The sequence below is a fragment of the Falco punctatus genome (assembly GCF_963210335.1).
Source record: "Falco punctatus genome assembly, chromosome: 13".
NCBI classification, from domain to species: Eukaryota; Metazoa; Chordata; class Aves; order Falconiformes; family Falconidae; genus Falco; species Falco punctatus.
Genome location: NC_137593.1, coordinates 11,251,593 through 11,273,809, shown reverse-complemented (window position 1 = coordinate 11,273,809; position 22,217 = coordinate 11,251,593). Strand labels below are relative to the sequence as shown.

General features: G+C 42.3%; 2 protein-coding genes across 4 annotated transcripts in view; one reads left to right on the top strand and one right to left on the bottom strand.

Annotated features, from left to right (window-relative positions):
- Positions 1 to 22,217, top strand: part of LOC308072397 (cytochrome P450 2J2-like) — a 116,709-nt gene that overhangs the window by 7,849 nt on the left and 86,643 nt on the right. Inside the window, exons 2-4 of one of the 2 annotated variants that reach the window (XM_080409201.1) lie at positions 117 to 223; positions 3,830 to 3,919; positions 5,841 to 5,920. The gene's annotated coding sequence lies outside the window, so the exon portion shown is untranslated. The remainder of the gene's footprint in view (positions 1 to 116; positions 224 to 3,829; positions 3,920 to 5,840; positions 5,921 to 22,217) is intronic. The other variant, XM_080409200.1, reaches the window with a different exon arrangement.
- LOC308072396 (cytochrome P450 2J6-like) overlaps positions 12,008 to 22,217 on the bottom strand; it is a 28,944-nt gene continuing 18,734 nt past the window's right edge. For both annotated transcript variants that reach the window (XM_080409197.1, XM_080409198.1), the window contains 5 exons: positions 21,093 to 21,269; positions 19,227 to 19,368; positions 17,308 to 17,495; positions 16,044 to 16,185; positions 12,008 to 14,940 (listed from right to left, as the gene is read on the bottom strand). In XM_080409197.1, the coding sequence (XP_080265323.1) occupies positions 14,762 to 14,940; positions 16,044 to 16,185; positions 17,308 to 17,495; positions 19,227 to 19,368; positions 21,093 to 21,269 (828 nt within the window). In that variant the 3' untranslated portion in view covers positions 12,008 to 14,761. The remainder of the gene's footprint in view (positions 14,941 to 16,043; positions 16,186 to 17,307; positions 17,496 to 19,226; positions 19,369 to 21,092; positions 21,270 to 22,217) is intronic.

Genomic DNA, 22,217 nt, shown 5'->3' with positions numbered 1-22,217 from the left:
CTACCATACCAAATAGTACATACAATGTCACCTAGCTGCAGTTCTGTGCAGCTGCTTATATATGTATATAAGCAAATGAATTAAGACTTTAATCTATCCACTTGATTGTTTTGCAGTGCACATCAGCTCTCATGATTACTGACATTTACCCTCCAAAACAAGCAGAACTCTGGGGAAGAGGAACCTCTGTCTCAGCGCAACCTTCAAAACTGTAACACCACAGGTAACAAAGCTTTTCTTCATCCTTTCCCCTTCATTCCTATCCTCAGAAGCAAGGACTGCCTTTAAGCAGTAACACCTCCAGTATGCTGCAGTATCAACTGCTTCTGCACTGGCCAGGCCAGGTGTCCATCTGAGGAAGCCTTCCAGGGCCTTGCTATGCCAAGACATAACCAGCCAATGGCAACATTGCTGAATTAAGGGCTACAGGATTCAGTCCTCAAGCGCATAAGCTTTGCTTTCTGCCTCTTTTTGATGAGTGTTGCTTATTCTTACCATTTCCTTTTCTCCCTCCTTGTAATTTGTACTGTAGTAACAGGTTTCCTTTGGCGTTATTTGTGACTGTGTGACTGTTCAGTGATCTGCACCATTTGCAACTGTTGCTACAGGCCCTGTCCACTCCCTACTAGTTCTGTCTAAAGTCCAACAGGGAGACACAGGGCTTGAAGTTCTGCCTAGAAAGCTTACAGTTCAGACTGAAGCCAGGAAGGAGCAGAAAGATGCTTTTACGTTCTAGCCAAGGATACATTAAGAGTCTATACCTGAACTATTAATGAAACTATAAAAAGCATCAGTACCTTCAAGAGTGTTCCATGGTGAATTTGGAAGTCCAGTGTCCGCAGCTTGCCAGTAGAGGGGAGAGGTGTTGGTCCTGGAGGCAGCTTCCTTTGGGCCCCCTGGATGTTCAGGAATATCAGAGAAATCCAGACGCAGAAAGACAAGAACACCCACAAAAGTTTGGCCTTTAGGCTGTCCTCACGTCCCTCCTCGCTCAGCTGCTAGCCCCAGAGCCACCAGCCTCCAGATCCACAGTGCCACAGGCATTAGTCCCATTGGAGCACTGGCACAGCAAATCAGCATATCTAGTGCCAAGGGAATGCAGCTGGGCCACAATGGAGTGTGCCCCTTGAACTGTAACAGAGTGAGCAGGAAGAATGGATCAGGTGAACTGAGGTGGGCCACTTTTCAGCTACCTCGGTGAGAACAAGGCTGGTACCCTGGTATGGACATTAGCTTAGACTTTTAAAGACCTGATTCAAATCCCTGCTGTACTATAGACCTCCTCTGTGATTCTGGGCAAGCTGCTTCATGTGATTTCATGTTATAGCCAGTTTGTAATCTGGCTATAACCAAGACGCCTTGAAAACAAATAGTCCCATGCCCTCATTTTCTCTTTCACCAGGGTTCGATCTAGCAACCAGAGAACTATAAAGTGACTGGATTCATTTGGCTTCTCTGATGGAAAGTCTTTCATTTTTAGCTACAGTAATAGTTTTCTGCAGGGTCAGCAGTCTAAACACACTCATCTGCTGGCTGCTGTCTCACTAAGCAGAGGGAGAATATGACCAAGGACAAAAGAGGCAGGGACCACCCCTGTGTCAGACTCACTGATCATTTTAGCTGCAGCACAAATCTTTATCTGTGTCCTCTGTGCTTCAGAGTCCCTCCTACTTGAGCTCCTAGGGCTGTAGCTGTCACAAATACATTCCCAGTTAACCACTCCAGTGACAGTAGACAGAGGATGACCCTGTACAGAAATTATATTACACTCTCTGGTGGTTGTTTCCTTCTAATGCACTAAAACATTCTCAGCTAATGCCCTGATAAGATTTTATAGGTAGTAAGTGTACAGATGGCTCAGGGATGGAGAGACATGATAATGGAAGAACTTTATGGAAGACTGAAAAAAAAATCTGATAAATTTGATACTCTTCAGAAACATTGTGAAAGACAACGGAGCACTGCAAAACACTTCAAGAAACCATGCAAAAAAGCCCAGAAATTGCCAGCACTGTTATCTCCCCCAGATAAAGCCTTTCTCTGAGAGATGTTTTTGGTTTTGTCCATCTTCAGCATCAGGAATTTAAAAGACTTTCAGGGTGTCTGCCACTGCTGGGAAGAGGCTGTACTGTGGGGAGGACAGTGGTGGCCTGTAAGGGAAAAATGATTTTGATCCCGTGTTGCAGCTGGGTGTTAAGGATGGGAGTTTTCCCTCATTTGAATGTGCAACTGACAGCATGGCTGTCTCATCAGGACCACCCTGGGATGGGCCTGGGCAACTGGTTGGCTCAGCATCATGGTTGCAGGGACACTGTGCTCTCTACTGCTATCTTACAGGCTTGTTACATGCCCAGCTCCCCCTGCTTTCATTCTGACTTCCATGGAATGGAAGAAACAGTGAATACTTCTTGCCAAGGTGCAAGGCAGCAAGATGCCTGGGTGAGTCCATGGTACTTAATAAATCAAAGACATGTTTGTCAGCTCACAGAGAATATGAACTTCCAGTTGGATGCAGTTTTACAAGTTTACAAGTCTTTACCTTTACACTTTGTGCTGACCTCGGTGTGTTCTCCAAGAAAGCACAATCCAAGTGGGCTTGCATGTGACCTCCTCTGGGATAAGAAAAATATGGAGCAGTGCCCAGTGCAGGGTGGTCGTTCCGGTTTCTGTTTCTGCCAAAAAGAGATCATGGAGAACCCAGACCAGGTTGTCTTCATCAAATTGCAGAGCTGGGATTGCCTTTAATATTCAGGCAAGAGAGGGGCAAGTACAGCTGACATTACAACATGTGCAGTCATCAACTTCAGCAAACAATGATTTGCAGAATTTCTGATTTTCCAAAGCAAATAAATGTGAAGAACAGTAGGAGATAGTAATAATATCTGACAAGTCTCTGTTTCTTCATGTCTGAACAATGTATCCTGTCTCATAGGCAGTGTTAAGAAGTGCTCTGAATGATAGCAAAAGATCAAGCTGGAAGTTTTTCACTGGCAGATGTTTCTTTAAGAGAACTGATTGCTGAATTCAGAACACTCCATGGGATTTTCTTATTTCAGTGAAAGCTTTAGGACAAGTTTATAGAGTCCCACTCCTCCACCACTGTCCTCCTGTGCCATACTGCAGGGACAGAGTCCTGTGGTATCCCTAGAAACTGCATCTGTTGTGTGTTCCCTCTTTGCCAAAGAATGCGCAATGCATGTAAGCTCTTGACAAGTTAAAAATTTCTCGTGAAGATCTGGGAAATGGTTCAAGAACTAGGGCAAGATATAAACAAGTATCAAACACACAGCAGCCTTGCCTTTATTCTTTCTACTTAAATTCCTAGCAGTGCTCTCAACATATTAAAGCATCCAAGATAAATTTTGGCAGTAAGAACTGCTATTTAATTTTACTAAGAGATGTGTTTTGGCATCATGAAGCTTGTTCGGTTTCTCTGTTTCAGGACTCTGTTTCTCAGTTTCAGGACTCTGATTAGCAGCATCTAAAATATATATGGCTAGAACACCATTAGGAAACATCTGAAACACCTAATCTGAATGACTACAAAAAAAGAACTCTTTGTTTGTCAGGAAAATTAAGATTCAGAGAAGTCAAAATCTCAAGAAATAGTTTCTTCTCATCTGACAAACAAGCTTTTTAGATACTTTTGCCATAGTGCCATACTGTCAACTAGGATCCAACTGCTGCTGTAACTGTCTTGCAGGCTTTTCTGCTTTTCATGTTTTGTCCTGTGGATCATACCTGGATTTTTCAGGTTTTTTTAGATTTCTTCATATTGTTCACTATTCCATTTGTGCTGTTTATATTTTTAATTTTCTTTCTCTTGTAGGACTCCTCTGTCTCAGTCTTTCTACATCTGCAAGATATGATCTTCAAGCAGTTAATTGGCTCTCCTGGGAACAGCTGCACAGAACCAAAGGTACTTATAGGAGGTTGGGAGATGGTACCCAAATTAAATATGTCATTCACTATTCACCTGAATCATGTTCTCTACATGACACTCATGGAGAAATAATTGCTGTGAGCCTAGCAACAAGAGCAATCAATATTTTCCAGGCCGTGCTGTGTAAGGTTCTACCAATGTCTCTCTGGAGGGTGATAACAGAAAGAACCCAGCCCACAGCCAGTGGAGGTATAGAATAGAAGTGGTAATCCCAGCAGCTTTGGTAGTAAGTAGATAATTCTGTGTAATACCATGTCCTGTCTGAGACTCTAATCACGAGGAAACAGAAATGAAGTTTTCTAAAGCAGAGGAGAAATTATGTCCTTTTAAGTGCCTTTTTTATAACGTTGCACTATTATTGCAATGAATATTTTCAAGAAAGCCTATTTCCTCATTCTTATGTCTTATATAGTCGTATGGTGAAATATGCATGCTCTGCTACGCAGCAATAACCTACATACAACAAACACCTCTGAAGGAATTTTGAGTGCTAATGTATGACAGTACAGGTTGTTCACAGCAGTGGTCTGTTGACACTGAACAACACTGGAACTAGGGAAACTTCTCAAGTCTTACCTGACATTTGATGATTAAAACCTCTGAAAACTGCTTGCAATTTAGTGGGGCCGCTGCGACTTCCAAACTTGGTCTGCTGTCATACCACAGCGTTTATACTTAACACTGCCTGGTATGGATTTGTCTATTCAGGGGCACCTCTCTTGAGTCACCTGAGTGCACATTGGTTGCCAAAGAAGCTCAGAATTAAAAGAAGAATGGTGAATTCTCATAATTGCTATGCTAGAAATTATTATAAAAAGCATGAAGTGGGAAAATACCTATGAAATGGGTCCTTCCTGCAAGCAGACAGGTCTCCTCTGGTCATCCCTTCATTGCCTTAGCTATAAGCCAGCAGTGGCAGATCCTGTCTTACACCAGACCCTGTTTTGAGACTCCAGGGCTCTGATGACAATACCTGACAACAGACTGGATCTCGCTGTGGCAGTAGATCTCTTCATTCTCCTTCCTTCTGCATATGTTTAAGGGCATTTGTCCCTGTTGCAGCTCGGATTAGTAGCAGACACAGGCAACAGCACAAAGAAAATGTCCTCTCAGCTTGTTTGCATGTGTTTTTCATGGACATACACTTCCCTGGTGGCATGTTGATTTCTTTCCCTGGGAACCATCTTCCTGATTAGAAAATCATTCAATACTGGCTTGTCTGATTTCTCCTCTCCCAGGACGATATGGCTTCCTCTCCCAGATGATATGGCTCCCCCTCTAACAGCCTTCATGACTTTTTGCAAACTAGCAAAACTTCTGATTCTGACTCAAGGCGCTGGATTACGTCCTTGAAGACAAAACACATACCTTGTGGAATGCCAAAGTGGCTAGTCATTTTCCCCTCTTCTAGCAGTTTGAGGATCTAGGTTGTTCCATGACATCTTCTTGCCTCATTCTGGAGAGAATTTCTTACTGAGAATTTCTTATTCATGAGGTTACACTGGAGAGTGATAGGTCTTAAGGAATAATGGGCTGGGGAAGAGTGAGTCCTTAACTGAAATGTACTAGTGACTGTATTGGTTACCACCAAATGTGGCAAAAGAAAGGTAGGTAAGTCAGTGTAATTTAGGTTGGTATTTTTTAAGGAGAGAGGCTTAAATAAATCCATATTTATTGAATGGAACACCATGGATTTCTTTGGAAGTTCAGTACTGCTAAATACCATACCACTTTTAATTTTATTTGAACTTGGAAATCTCTCCGTTAGGCTGCCTGTGCTTGCAACAATAAACTAAAGGCTTTTTAATTGACTTAATTGTTCCCTGAGGGTGAAAATACTGCTTTCTCAGTTGGCTTTTGGCTGAGTCACAAACACTCCATTTTCATTCCCTCCCAGGCTCAGATGGCTCCCCTAAATCCATGCTTTTTTCCATGGACTCTGGCAGTGATGTATGTTTTTGCAAGAGTAAGCTACAGGTACAGCATTGCTCCATATATAACACATCTTATTTATGTGGCATCTTTTGATTATTTTATAATTTATCTGTTAGCTAATTTAAATACATAAGTTGTGTAACTTCCTCCAAATGTTTTGTTTGCCATGGTTCTATCTGAAACAAACATCCCGAAGCTTGTTCCCAGTGGTGGGGAGAGGAGCTGGGTCAGGAGGGCTGGTCTCCTTTGCTCATCGCAGCTCAGACACTGCTAGGCTAGGGAAAAAAAATTGGAGCTGCTAAATGCTTCCTCATGTCCTTGCTGCTCCCTGTTTGTCCTCAGTGCTGGCCACGACAAGGGCTGAACTTCTTTTACTCCAACAGTCCCACCACTTCTCTACACTTGTAATTTTTCTTTTCTGGAACCTCCAGCAGGGCAGGGGCTGCCTAGGCTGAGATTTTTTTAGTATATGACGCTTTTGCACCAGCCATTTCTCACCTAGTGCATTGTAGTCTCTCAGCTCCTGCTGAGACTTGCCTCTAACCCAGAGGGGAGAACTGTAAAAGCTATTTTGAATGGAAATTTTATTCCATGTACGTGGAGGGAGAAAAAAATTGAAATCCTTTTGATTTGGGCTAAAAAATAGGGCCCACAGCTGCTGTGTTTTTTAAATGTGATTGCTTTATTTCCTGTGGATGTCTCTACAGCAAGAAGAAATCTATAGTTAAACCTATGATTGTTTTTTCATTTTTATAATATATATTTCCATGTATTTGTGCATATAAAGCCATTGATTTGCTCCAGCTAATATGAGCTGCTCATGAGCAGCAGAGCACTGTGGAACCACCTTAACAGATCATTCATACAGATTTATAGTGGCTCCTCAGACCATGCTGGAGAATGACCCAGATAATTTAGGACTATTTTTTCCTCTATTTTATTGTACCCACATCTGTCTGGGTTTATTCTATCTATTATTTTCTACCTTGTGTCTTCATTTTTATGTTCATCCAGACCAATAAAACCCTTTTTCCTCTAAGAGTTCTGCAAGGAGTTTAGAATAATTTTTAAATGTCACATTGCAAAGCTTGTTCTACTCTTCAATTCTTCTAAATCATCAGTGAGGACATTAAATCAAGTCCAACCTAACGCTAGATCACTTTATACCATCCCTGCTAGTATATCTTACCTTGTTCAGGGAGTATCCAGCCATGCCTGTGAGTTTTTACTGAGACTAATTGAAATGAATCTTTTCATACATGTACAGAACATCCCAAAATAGCCAAATCCAGCCATGGCACTGAGCACAGTAGAGTAGGTGTACCTAGATGCCAGAAGGGTATTCGCAGCAGGCAGTGCCTGAAAGCACCTGCTGCCAAGAGTACCAGCAGCAATGCAGGTTTCAGGCACGTGCATTAAGTCTTTGAAGCCCTGGCATTGTACACTTCAAAGGAATCACAGGATGGAAGCTGCTCTGTGGAGGATGCCACAGGGGCATCTCAAAGGTGGACAAGATTACCAGTACTCAGGAGTGCAGGTTCAAACTCATTTTGACAGAGACTAAAAGAAGGAAAAGACTTTTTAAAAATATAAAGCAAACTTAAAATCATCCTGAGACTTGCAGTCACTGTGTCAAGCTGCTTTAAGTCTAAAGCACCCTCAGACCTTATGGAAGGCCAGAAGATGGCTTTCTAGGAGCAGTGGATTGGCAGACTGGACAGAAGTTGGACAGCAGATCTGCCAAGGCTGCTTCTTGGTCCTGGAAAAATAACAACACTGCAGCCAGTGACAGTGGGGTAGAGCACTGAATGCAGGCCTTACTCTGGAGGGAGCTAAGGTAGCAGCTGTTTCAGTGGAGGCTGGGAATTGCCATTGCCTCAGCAAATGGGAGTTTTCACCAGCATGAAATATAAGGATACAGGCAGGTTCCCATGAATATAATGTCCTAGGCACACACTTGTAACTCTGTCCTTCCCTAGGGATGTCTCAGGACTAGAAAAAGATCTGTCAGCTTTGGTTTTTAGCTACAGTAGGAGGTATGATTAGAAACAGTCCACATTTAGACCAAATTAAGATTCTTACAGGCTCTTCTAACAGCTGCTGAACCTCAGTGAGGAGGTACTGGCTTTCTACCAGTCATGGCCACTTCTCTTTCTTTTCCCCTGGTGTATCCTTGTTTTCTTCCTTTCTTCCCTTACTCCAAGCACTGTTTTTTGCTCACCTGCCATCTCCCCCAAACTCCTATCCACCTTCTTTACAAGACATAGTGTTCTCTCCCTCCAACACATCTTTCTTTGTAAGGGCTCTCAGGCTCAGCCCCTGAACCCCAACATCTGTCCCTAGATTCAGGGAAAAAAATTTTTCCCCAGTACTTTCAGTTCCAGGTCAGATAGCTTTTCTCCCATCCTCAGCTCACAGCCTTTTATAAAATTCAGTTACGGCCAAGGCTTCCATCAGATTTCACTAGCAGCAGAAGTGTTTTGCTCTTCAGCTGTTTCTAGATTGGCAGCAAAGCTACAGCCCTTGCCTCAGCACTGTCCATGTCCTGCTCAGGCACTGCCGTCCTGCACACTGTAAGAACAGAATGGGTTGCAAGGACCACTCAAAGCTGTGGAGCCAGGCAGTTGTCTCTTTTGTCCACTGTTCACATTCAAACTGATCAAACTGATCAGTCCTATGTAACACGAACTCCTGCTCAGGCTGTGGTAAAATGCCTCTTTGAGAACCAGCTACCCGCATCTCCCTTCACTGGCCAAACACAGCAGTGCTAATAATTAAGCAACATTAATACTAACCACATAAATTGAGCGACATTAATACTGACCACTTAAACTTGAGCTCTGTTATACCCTTGCTGGGCAGTGGAAGTGGATTAATAGATGGGATCGGAAAGTTAAGGCTCCCCTATTGAAAGGATAAATTAATATTAAAGATTGGTGGTTTGTTAATAAATACACTGATAATCAAGTTACATGAACCTTACCTCTTACAAAGTTGACTTATCTCTCTTCGCTGATGGGACAGCTGAATCCTGCGTGCTGTCTTGTAATTACAATCACTCAGGAATTGTGAGTGATGCTTTTGGTACTGGCACTCCTAAATAAATAAATACCAGATCCTGACTGGTGTTTGTTGCCCTGAACAAGCTTCCTGCAGCTGGCTAGTTGCCTGTGCATTGGCTCTGTGCTATACCCTCTAAAATCCTACAGAATCATAAACTCATCCCTTACTTTTCCTTTATAAATCATGACTGTGAACTGGTTTGAACTCACTTCAGCTAAAAAAAAATACAAGCAAACTGTTGACTTTGTGAGATTTGGTCTCAGAGAAGGCAGCTTCTTGGTAGAGCTGATTAGATCAGACCTGTTCTTAATTACTGTTAGAAGTCACCATAGTGTAATTCAGCTCAACAAATGAAACCAATTTCTAACAGCGTGATTTCAGTCTATCTCAAAGGGCTAGGGGATAAGGATGAAATGAAATTTACCCATGTGTGTTGGAAAAAGGTTAAAGAGCTGACATTTCTTGGGTACAATTTTTATCTAAAAATCTAATCTAACAAGATGACTTGCTTATTCAGATCATAGTACCCATATCTCCCACCATTTGAATAACACACAAAAAGCTGTCTTAGCCATACTGTCTTGAGTGAAGTGGCAAAGCTGTTCTTCAGACCCCACGTTTGCCAGCTCTTGTCCTCCAATCACTATGTGATATGGCTTATCTGCTCTGTTTACATCCAGAAGTAACCCAAATATTCCTTATGCAGTCCTACTCTCAAAAGGATGCCCTTGCTTTGTTCTTCAGTGTGGTACTGCATATGCAGCCCCAGATCTCTCTCTCTCTCCCTCTTCCACTGAATATTTGAGTTCAGGATGATTTTTGCAGGTATGTTAGCTGCGTTTTTCACATGTTGATACTCAGCTGTCTCCAAATGTCCATAAATCTGTTCTTTCATGACAATTAAGTTTGTTGTTCCTTTCAATTTAATTCAGCTGCAAACATTGTTATTAATGTAGCATTTCACAATCGTAAATATAATGGAGATACTTAAGATAAAAAAGAAGTGGGCAGATAATGACATTTACAGCATAAGGGTTTTATAGGGAGGAATTTCCTCATCTTGGGTTACCCACAATTCCTAGTTCAAGGCTGCCCTGACAGCATGGGCTCAAATGCAGAGCTCACATCTGATGGTACGTGGCCCCTTAACAAGGCATTAAAGGAAGTGTATGTAACTCCAATTCAATTAACATACTATATCTCTTTTTTTTATAACCAGAAATTTCATTCTAGTGCTGAAGAAAATCTGATTTACTGTTCACAATGCATTTTTCTCACCTGAAGACATCTGGCAAATGAATAAATTAAACTTTGAAAAGATCCAGCAGCAAGACTTTTAATCAAAGGCAAATTAATAATGTTAAGTACATTTTGGCTCATACTCCAGGATTACAAGTTGCTTGGATGAGCATCTTTTTCTAGTCTCCCAAGTTATGTCTCAGCAGGCACTTGGTCAGGGCACTGTCTGAAGTGTTTAAATGTTAAACATAAGATTGAGACAATAAATGTTCAAACTGAAGATAAATATTGAGCTATTTTAATTCAGAGTAAATGGCATAAAACTTCAGCACAGCTGTAGTGTTTCTGATGAAAGTTCAGCTAGTCTCATGCTCCATTTCGACAGCACATGATAGCAGATGCCTTAGGAAAGTTTGTAAGAACAGGGCAAACCAGAAACACTGTACTGGTATTAAACAACCCAGAAGTAATTTCCCTGCAGACAATTTATCCAGTTGGTTTTTGATCAGAGATAAAAGTTTAGTAGAAGTCCTGTAAGGAGGCATAGCTCACCAACAAGGCACATGCAGTGCAATCCCCTGTGGTCCTTTTGAGCAATCTCCTTTTTTGTTGCATTTGACACCTGCTAGTGCTTCCATTGGAGACACAGTGAACATTTTCTTGTCACCTCCTGTCTGTTCAGGGTTTTCTAGACCTCCTCAAAAGTACAAAAATAGTTGCCACAAATGTGCTATGCTGGTGCAATGGACAATATTTTTTCAAAATTTAATCCCATAAACATCAGGTTCTCCCACTACACACCATTGATTCACTGTTTCATACAGTGGAGCTTCAGCAGGGACAGTTTAGCCCAAGCCTTTGACACAAACCAGTTTCCCAAAGAGTTTGTTTGAACAGAAGGGGAAAAACATCAGCTCTTGCTTTTGACCTTTAGATGGCAAAATCTACCAAATTTTTTCACAAGGGTCTCTTTTGTATCTAGTTTCTGCTTTTTCCTTTTGACAGGATAAACAGTGTCCCCGGAGTCTGGCACATAGCCAGCCATATGGTTGTGGCACTAACATTGCTACTGAGGAGAGCCCTACCATGAGAAAGAAAGAAAAGCATAAGAAAAAAAAATAGCAGAGGATCCTGGTATCAGACAACTTGTTAATATTTTCCTGAACTGTAACCTTAGCAGAGCTGAGCACCATATAATGTTAGGCAGCTCTCTCCTCTCATATCTATCACCATTAAATATTTTAGGCTGTCTGGATTCACACACTTCTGCTGTCCTGCAAATACGAAACAAAGCAGCCACATCTGCAGTTCTGTGACATGAACTCACTTTTCTCCGAAGGAATCACAGTGCTTTAAAAAGTAATACACCCAGTTAGTTGTGTATCTTTCCCTGGAATAAACACTTGCAACCTGGTTTCAAACCCTTTGAAACCATGTTATTAAGGATGACAGTTCTACCACAAGAACTGAGCCTAAGAGACCTGAGGCTGTGGTTGACACTGTTTATAGAAAAAAAAAAAAAAAAAAAAAAAAAAAAAAAAAAAAAGATGGTGTGGAGGATTACTCATTCCATGTAAAAGAAATGTTACATCACTCCAGTCATGAGCACCAGGGTGTACACCCTTTAATCTGGCGGCTCTTTGATGGCGTAATGCAGACATGTGCCTAGGGGCTGTAACCAGTTGGCATCTCAGTGATGACAAGATGATGGTCCAGAGAGAAAGGAGCACTTGGAGGGACAGGAGAGGAACAGGAAGGGCTGTAGGCAGGGGACTAGGGAAGTCAGCTGAGCCAACCAGAGGTGACTCACTTGTCCTCTTTCAGCAGCACCTGGCCTGGGATCACTTCAGCTCTTTCCCCCTAACCTGCAAATTTCTCCAGTGCCAGAGGTCAGCCAGTGCAGGAGCTGCAGGTCTGTAATGCTGGACAAGTGTTGGGAAAATCATCTCTGGGAGAGGAAACAGAGTCATTTTCCATCCTAGAAGTACTTCCAAGCTTCCCAAGGAAGCAGAGGAAGAGCAAAGTTAGTTTTATCAGATTTCCTGAGTTCCTCTTTGCCTTCCACCATCAGCTCTCTTCAAATCTTTATAGGAATACATGGGTGAGAATTGGTGCTGTAAGTTGCGAAACCTACAACACTAGCCCAGAAAACAGGGTCTGGCTGCTTGACCCATGTGAACTAATCCATACAAGAAGCTACACATACCACATTGGCTCCACTGCTCAGGAGTAGCAAAACTGTTGTGCAAGATTGTCTGGAAGCTCAGTCTCCCGAAGAAAGAGCCAGGGATCTCATGCCTTTCAGCCAGGTTTTCAGTAGACTCTTCAAAATCAAATGTGCTGCTTTGTACTGCTTGGTAGGTGTCTGGTGGACAGGGTCCCTGAGTGGGTGAAATGAGTAGTAGATTACCAGTTCTTTCCACATTGTGCCACTTGTGCGTCCTGCCTAGTCACAGCAATGCTATCTATCAGCAGTACTGAGTACAGCTGCAGTCTCCACAGACATCATGTTCCAGCCCTTGAGCACAACCGGTTTTACACACATCATACAATTAAGCTTCTTCAGTGAGTGGCAAGGTGACAAGAGGAGTGGGCAAAGGCACCATCTCTAGCAGGATTAGTAGAGAAGAGCAGGTGTGGGAGGGTAGGGTGGAGGACAAGCACAGATAAAGCTGGAAAGGAGGCTGAGCAGAAGTGTGTAGGCCCTGGAACAGGATTTGATATGCTGTGTGGAGTAACAGGCTGGATTATTTATGACAGTTATTGCTTTTGTGAAACCCCTTACTGTCCTGATCTCTCCCTTCCAGCCCAGCAAGCTTGCAGGTACCAGGTTGTGCTGGAGCAGGCCGCTGCTAGAGCTACAAGGCATGCCAAGATCTGGCCCAGCTCAGCCTGATTTTCAGTAGTTCTCATTTCTTTTTAGTAACATTCCCACCCGTTTAAAATTCAGGAAGTTCAGATATACTGCAGTGATTTAATTACAAATAGTTTATATTCCAACATAGAAGCACTTCTGGTCCTCATACAAATTCAACCCTAAGTTTACGGCTGTGTTTACAGACAGCTCCACTCAACTTCAACATTTGAATCCTTTCCAAAAGTGATTTGCATTCATGAATACTACAGCACTTTGCTTTAACAAAGCTACAGCTGAACTTGGCTGTCACCTCCAGCTGTATGCTTAAATTGTCTCGATCTTAAGTTGAATCAGTGCCAGTGAGCAGCTATGTTAAATAATAGATATTTCAGAATTCCTGCATCATGTCATCATTTATGTCTTTTCTTACACTAAGTTACCTCCAGTGCACTCTCCATAGTTAGTGTTCTTTTCATGATCTGGAGCCTCAAAAAACAAATAAATGAGATCTTCCAAGCTCCTTCTGAAAACTCATTGATCATTGTTTTCAACTCAGCACTGATTCCTCTACTAATACTTGTGCAAAAAAAGAGTAAAAAGAGACAGAGGCTTGATATGAGAAAGGATGTAAGTGATGGAAAGCCAAAAGGGAAGGTGAATCCTGAAATGGATTATATATATATATATGGGTAAAGGTAGGTGGGAGCAGGAACTGAAACTGGGGAAGGAGGATTGGAAAGAGATTGAATGGAGAGCAGGAAGTATGGTATGGGTTGTAAAAAAAGAAAAGGGCCCAGAGAAAATGGGGAACATCTGAGTGTTCAGATAGCCCTTAGAGATGCCTTCCAAAGTCTGTACATTACCCTGCTGCAAAGTTAGCAGTGAAATCCACTGGCAAAATGAATGTCTTATCCCACATTTATGCCTCATCCAAGAAGGATTGATAATGGGTGTGATCATAGAAACCTCATTTAAAAAAACCAACAAAAACAACAAAACACAAAAATCAACTAACAAACAAAGCGCTTGGCAATATATTATAACAATGATCAGGCTGCCAAGTCACACAATCACATTGTTAGTAAACACCAAATTTAGGTTTCTTTCTTCAACTGTAGATTGACTGTATTCTACAAGGGAGACACTTAACATCAAATTCAGATACTAATGTACCTGTATTCTAATGTGTTTCCTGGGGTTTGGGTGTTGGGGTTTTTTTATTATTTGCAGCCTGTCAAAAAATGGCTAAGTTGAGGACAGTAAAACCAAAATAGGGCTTTAAAAGTGCATTTTCCAGAGTCAAGTTACTGGAGGTCATCAAACCACTCACAGAAGTGACACCTGCTTGGCTTTTACTGAAATCTTCTGTTGCATTTTACTGAGGTTTGGTCAGGAGTGAGCATCATGATGATTCTGCTTGGCTAGGACAAGGAGACACTGCATGTTGGCTTCACCTGGGAACCATAGCATCTTGCTTAGGGTGCTCTTCAAAATGAGAAAATTGTTAAGATACTTGCAAGAATATCTGGGAATTTCACAAGTACCAGACCACAGTACTGGTAGTCTGAATCTTTGTTTGCATCAGCTTTCTGAATAGCCCTATGTTATATATAGCAATATGCTAATATCAATATCCTGGCTAGTAGAAGAAAGTTTATACATTTGAGAGGAAATTCACTGAGGTAAAGGTGGCTGTCTCCTGCTGATCTGTGATGTGCTGTAGCCTAGCGTGGAATGGCACAAACGCTGTATGGGTGGGGCTGCAGTGTACCCCCAAAAATGGGCTCTGTGTTGATCTTTGTCACTCCCTCAGGGAGCCGGAAGGTGAATGCCCGCAGCAGGTTGGCAAAGAAAATAAAGAGCTCGGTCCTCGCTAGATGCTCCCCCAAACACACACGGTGCCCTGCAGAAGGAAGAGGGGAAGTACAGTAGGAATATTGCAGTTTCATTTTCACTTTGTTCATTCTTGTTATAAGCAGAAGGGTTTTTTTTGTTCAAGGACAGGATTGTGAAAGCCACAGAACTAAAACTTTGTGAATTCTTTCTCAGGAAGATCCCATCCAATTTCATAGGTTAGGACACACCAAATGAAAATCTCAATGAAAATTCCTGAGGTACCACCATCATTTCTTTCGTGACCTTGCTTGACATGGCAGAAAATTGTTTTCCTTTTACAGGAGATGTTGAGCTTCAGGGTCATACAAAAAAATAATCTGCCAACTCTTTGCACATGGTATTTTAGCAAGTTAAAGTCTGTAGATCAAAATTACTTCGCATTTGCAATTGAACAAAGGCTTGGTCACTTTACAGGCAAAGCAAGAAGCCTACTATTAATTTCCAAGGGTTCTACACTGGAACCAATAGCATGAGCAGAACAGGTGAATAATACATTCACATTTCCAGATTAGCAGACAAATAAAAGGAAAGGAAAATCTATTTGCATTAAGACATCACTCCTGGATGAACATCCAGCTGACTAGTCTGCTATATCAACAGAGAAACTAAACCAAAACAGAACTGCAAAGTGTGATTGCTGACTGTACTCTGTTATCTTATTTCTTTCTTTTGCAACTGGATTTTCAGTTCTTAAGTTTCTTTTCTTGAGAACTTAATCCTTTGTGTACCAGGGTGTATTCTGCTTTTCTTTCAGCTTGTTCCTTCAAGAGGGATTGCAAATAACTCCAGTACACACAAAACACATTGCTTCTCAGGGGAAAAAAAGTACATATAAAGAACACTACAAACAAATCTTGTGGCTGATTGCAGCATGCAACAAGCCTAAGAGTTTCAGAAGTTTAAGTGGGATTCCCACTACAGTGTCCTAAGAACAGTTTGGAGTCTGACAGCACAGAAGCATCTCAGCTGGCAGAAACAAGCCAGTACTGTTCTTTAAAAGCAGCAAACAGCAGAGACAGAAGACGTTGTCTGAAGAAATATATCATAGTCTCACACTTCTGTATTCTTCATCTAATCTGTTGGATCAGTTCAACCTGCCAGTGCATTTACCTGCTGAGAATGGTAAGAAGGCTTCTCGAGGTATAAAGTTTCCTTCTTTATCCAGAAAATGGCCAGGGTTGAACTGTCGAGGTGTCTCCCATTGCTCAGGGTCATACAGAACAGATGCTATGTTTGGCATAATGATGGTCCCCTGCAAGGAAGAAACTGTTGATTTAGTTCCAACTACTAGTCTGTCACCCATCAGTTTCTGCCTGGTGGATAAAGCTGCTGCTAATTGCCATTTCTCTGTAATGAGCAGATGTGGTGGGGTTAGAAGACCATTATCCTTAAAAAAATAGAGTTTGTGATCATCTTCTGAGTATTGACAGCATTAGTGATGTTGGTACAACTGCATTGTGACCACTTTTACTAGTAATCTTAATAATACTTCCAGTAGGATTCTTTTGTCGATATTCAGATCCCAGTGTTGGAAACCTTGCAGACTCAAGGGAGAAAGAAATGCATCCAGAAATCACTGCAGTACCTCGTTGACAACAACCCCTGAGCCCTTTCAGCAGTAGTACTTCTGCCTTTTCCTTTACTGGTTGTTCCCAGCAGACTAGTTTGTGTGCCTTAGCTAGCTGGCTGTCAGAAGCAGATAGAACAGCATGAAACCTTCACCACAAAATGAATTAGGTGGGGCCAGTCCCCAACCCAGTAATGGTGCTGGCCTCTCCCATCTCTCTTGCAATAAAAGCTACCAATTCCTGTTTCTTGTTAGTGTTTTACAGTGAGAACTGGCACCCAGCGTAGCTTATGTCACTCTGAAAAATACCTTACTGGCTGTGAACATGTGTCTTAGGCAGTGTTTGGGAGCAACTCCCTCTCTGTCAGCTGTTAAAGATTCAGGCAGATCCCTTAGCTCATGGAGCTGTGGACCTGTGAGCCATACTCTCACAAGCCTTCCTCCATCCCAGAAGTGCTGACAATGCCAAGTTGGGCAGGGATGTCTTAACCAGTGCTTTCACAAGCCAGTTTCTCCTCTTAGTCCATCCCCAGCCAAGCAGAGATGGTCTCTGTGGTTGTGCTGTTGGTCAGCAGGGCAGGAGCTCGAGGCTTTCATGGCAGGGGTCTTATCAGCTGTCTGAACACCAACATGCTGAATGAGAGACTTATTTCATTGCTGGAGCCACAAATTGTAACCCTTCCCCAAACACCATGTTGCTGGGTTATATGGATAATAGTTTATAGATGGAAAACAAGTTACAAAACTGGAATAAAAACTAAATGCCTTCTGCTGAATAAAGAACAGAGGCTAAAAACGTGTCTGTACCTTTTTGACGGGGAATCCTAGCAATGTTGTGTCCCTCACGCACATTCTGGGCATGCCAACAAAGACAATGTTGCTGAAGCGTTGGATCTCATGGACCACAGCATTTGTATAGGGAAGTTTTCTCCGATCCTCATAGCAAATTAACCGGGAAGGACCTAAAACAGCATCCAGCTCCTTTTGCACTTTCTCTGTGGAGAAATAGTCACCATTTCAGATGAGAAAAATGCATAAAATATTTTAACTGCTCTCTTTTCTTAGAGCAACAGGAAAATGTGTTATTTCAACATGGTACATTAGGCCTATAACCTGTAATTTAATATGATTTAATGTCAAAGTTTAATATATGAAAATAAAAACGAGCAGGAAAAAAGCCCCAACAGTGTGGTCCAGAATCATAAGCAAGGACTATATTGTAGTTATTCCAGCTCTGACATTTATCTTACAGAATGCTTGGAGGGCACAGGGCAGGTCACTTAGCTCCAGGTTTTGAAGGTGTTTAGGGATTGCTTAGTTTATCTCAAAAATCTAAATCTCATTTGCAAAATGGATATAATGCCCTGGATATTAACTCCCAGTGCAAGGGAAGAGATGAGCAGAATTGGTCCAAGTATGGCAACATACTGTGTGAACAAACAACACCTGAATCATCCTAAAACCTTGGATGCAAACATGCACTCAATAATACATCCTTTTCAGTCTCCTGCTGAGGCTGTGGGAATAGAGGTATTTCTCCTGCTTTCAGTCCTCAAGCACAACAGATGGAAAGGCCACCAGCCCCAGGAGAACCCAAGTCCTCCTTAAACCCTGGCCATATTCTTTCTCTTCCTGACATAGATGCAGATGAGGAAACTCAGTCTGTTTCTACAGAGGCATTCATGGAATCGGTGTTACTTAGATAAGGAACCTCTTTTGCAGTATTAACTTAGACAGGGACAATTTGTGTGTACTGCCAGCAGTTTTTGCCTGAAGACACCACATCTACATATAAGATGGCCAGAACCCTCCCCTGAAACTTCTTTTTCTATTTCTGCAGTCTTTCCATCCCTTGCAGATGTTCCACATTCATATTTTGTTTTCTCCTAAGGTTTATGTGCTGCTTGTTGTGAACAAATTGCAACAAACTACTGGTTATTTAAAGACTAGATGCTAACACCATCAGACAGTTATGTGGAGAATATGCTCTACTGAAACCCTGAGGCCACCCCTGAGCAACCCATATTCCATGGATGCCCACTGCCTAGCCTTGTGCATGAAGCACTGAGCAAACACAGAAAGGAGTCATTGCATTCTTCAAGGAAGCATATGGATTTGCACCATGCAAATTATCTTGCACCTCTCTACCTGTTTCCTGACAAGAAAGATACAGGAAGAGGCAGCCATCTCTACTAGAACCATGGGCCTTCCTTAGGGCAACCTGCAGCCCTTTATAAGCTGCCAAGATCTGTCCAGGTGGTTTGTCCAGTAAGGGATCCAGTAGGTTGTTAGCAGTATTGGTGTGCTCAGCAAGGAGTGTTGTGTCAGGAGGGGAAGAGATCATAGACTGACTGTGCAGCAAACACAGCAAAGCTGCCTTAACACTCCCATATCGGAATGATGTCTGGTGCAGACAGGAGTCATATTAGAGCTCTGATTACTGTTCCTGCTGCCATCAGTGAGCCTGCACAGTCTCCACACAGAGCACCTCACTGACTTGTCACTGCAAAGAGCTAACTTTTGTCTTACTGCAAGTGCTTTCAGCCACCTGGTTTTGTCAGGTCATGGGATGGGCCTCTGATTTTTTTCCTCTGCTGCCATTCTTTTTGTTTTCCGAGGGTGAGCGCCAGACTCAACTAGTGGCTTTTGTGCCTGCAACTCATTATATTCAGCCATCATTAACATTTGTAGTACCCATAGCATTTCACAGCAAGAATCCCTCTCACCTTGGATGTCTGGATTCACTACCATATAGAGCAGTCCCCAGTACAATGTAGTGCTTGAGGTCTCCGATCCACCGAGGAAAAGATCGTTTATAACATATACCAAATTGTCTTCATCATACTTGGGCTTGGCCCCATCTTTAGACTGTAGATGATGATAGAAAGTTGAAATTAAAGCATAAAAGTTAGGCCATCCTGTATGCCTCTTGCGTGAGAGTCCTTATTTCCACAGCTTGCATGTGCAAAAAGAGTTCAAAATCACAGTTTTTGATGAGTACTAAGAGATTAATAGTTTCCCAAATGGATGTGGCAAGTCTGCATTGCTCTTTTTCATAAAGTGGAATTTTCTTTCATTAAAAAGCAGGCAATTTTATGCCTGTTGACTTAACCATGAAAATTTTAAAGCACACTACGAGTTTTGAAGTTAGCCTAGAGTGTACTTCTAGAGAAGTGTCTAAAGAAGCCCCACAATGTGTCACTCATTTGGCCTTGGTCTTGCCAGTAAGCTATCAAATAGTGCTAGCAAACACCAAAGGAAAAGCTATCTGAATAAAAGAATCTCAACAGAACATCTTGAGACTAATATCTTAAAATCATAACATCATTTAGGCTGGAAAAGACCTTTGAGATCATCAAGTTCAACTGTTAATACAGGACTACCAAGTCCACCACTAAACCGTGCCTCTAAGTGCACATCTACACATTTTTTGAACACTTCCAAGGATGGTGATTCCACCACCTCCCTGGGCAGCCTATTCCAATGCTTGACCACCCTTTCAGTGAAGAAATTTTTCCTAATATCCAATGTAAACCTCTCCTGGTGCAACTTGAGGCCATTTCCTCTTGTCCTATCGCTTGCTACTTGGGAGAAAAGACCAACAACCACCTCACTACAACTTCCTTTCAGGTAGTTGTAGAGAACGATAAGGTCTCCCCTGAGCCTCCTTTTCCCCAGGCTAAACCACCCCAGTTCCTCAGCTGCTCCTCATACACTTGTGCTCTAGACCTTCACCAGCTCCGTTGCCCTTTGGACACGCTCCAGCACCTCAGTGTCCTTGTCGTGAGGGGCCCAAAACTGAACACAGGGTTCAAGGTGCAGCCCCACCAGTGCCCGGTACAGGGGGACGGTCACTGCCCTGGTCCTGCTGGCCACACTGTTTCTGATACAAGCCAGGACGCTGTTGGCCTCCTTGGCCACCTGGGCACACTGCTGGCTCACGTTCAGCCGGCTGTTGACCAGCACCCCCAGGTCCTTTCCGACCAGGCAGCTTCCCAGCCGCTCTGCCCCCAGCCTGCAGCGCTGCGTGGGGTTGGTGTGACCCAAGCGCAGGACCTGACACTTCTCCTTGCTTCATACTTCATACAATTAAGTTAATTCTTCTCTCAGTTCAGGATAGACGTGAACTGGTAGGAGAGAGGTACCCAAATATTTTCTTCTAATAAGGGAGTAAAATATAAAAACAATTAGAGTAAATACATCATGCAAAAACATTTTAAACAGATTGCAATAACTTGTACCCCTGACACGAAAGAAAGCTGCATCTTTGCCTCTAAAGTGCTTATTTCAGTAAATCTTGTCATATTCATTCAGATATAATGTACAAGAGGATGTAGCATTTCTTTCCAGAGCCCATGAGCCAACACTGAGAACATGGCAGCCTCGCTGGCTGAAAGCTTATCACCAGAGGTAGAAGCTACATAAACTTCATCTATCCTAGGCAAGAGATGCTTCTTTTAACTCCTGGAAGTATTCCAAAAGAAGCCTATGGAATGTAAGAAACTATGATAGAAGGGATCAGACTGGCTGATTTAATGCTCTGTTTGGCCTTATACTCCACAAATGTGTGATCAGGCAGAACAAACACTCACTTTCTCCATCTCAGCCAGGTAAAAGTCAATGAAATCCTGTGGTTCATCCGGTATCCCTCTCTCCACATGTCTTCTGATCTCCTTCCTTGCAAAAGAACTCAGGACATCATAGCAAGATAATGCTTTCTTATGAGGACCAGGGAGACGACACACCAGCCAGGGGAAGATTTCATACAGCTGTGGGAGTGACACACAAGAGGTCATGTGAATTATCTGTCAGTAGCAAAGCTGCTTTTAGAAACGTCAAAAGGCTGAGTTGTCCTGTCCGGAAATATTGATAGTGGAATAAACAAATTTGCATTGCTTTGAGCAGATTTTTGCTATCATGTGGGAAAACTTTACTAGTAATTGTAACACACTTTTGGGGGTCAAGAGGACTGACAGTCCTCTGCTCATGCCAGTAAGTTTGTGTACTGCAGATCGCTAGAAGACTTTACTCCTAGCTCCCATACATGTAAGGACATCCTTTCTGGATACTGTGTGGCTACTAAGATTAACAAGTCTGCAGCCTCAAGTAACTGGTGGAATTTGCAGAGCTCACGGAAGTGTAGACTGGGTACCACTAAAAGCTAATTTAATTTTCCCCATCAGAGTCCTCATGACTGCTACAGGACCAATATAATTACATCTTCAGTCTGCTGAGTGTATTTATATACACATTTTGTTCAGCACAAAATATTGTCATCTCACTTGGGTAGTTCTCTCTTTGAAGCATCTGCCATTCTACCCTGCCAAGCAAACAGCATTTCTATCTCCTCTCTTTGTTCTTTCAGACCTAACAAACAAAGCCTCTCTAATTTTAAGTGACAGTTTGGAAGTCGTCCCATTAACGCTTCTTTACATTTGTTTCACTCCGGACTCAAAACATAAGGTGTTCAACACCCTAGAAGAGGTCCCACAGATTATTATGCACCAGAACCTACTTTAACACTTCTCTGGCTCTAAAGCAAAAATAGTGCTCAAAACAGAGACTCTGAGATTGCATTTGCCTTTTTTGTCCTGTTATCTGCTAGTTTATACCAGTCCCTTTCTTCTTAAGCTTTGCACTGAAATGTTCTAAGCTCATAGCAGATATTAATCTCATTAATTCATAATATGTTACATAATTTAATTTTGTACTATTAC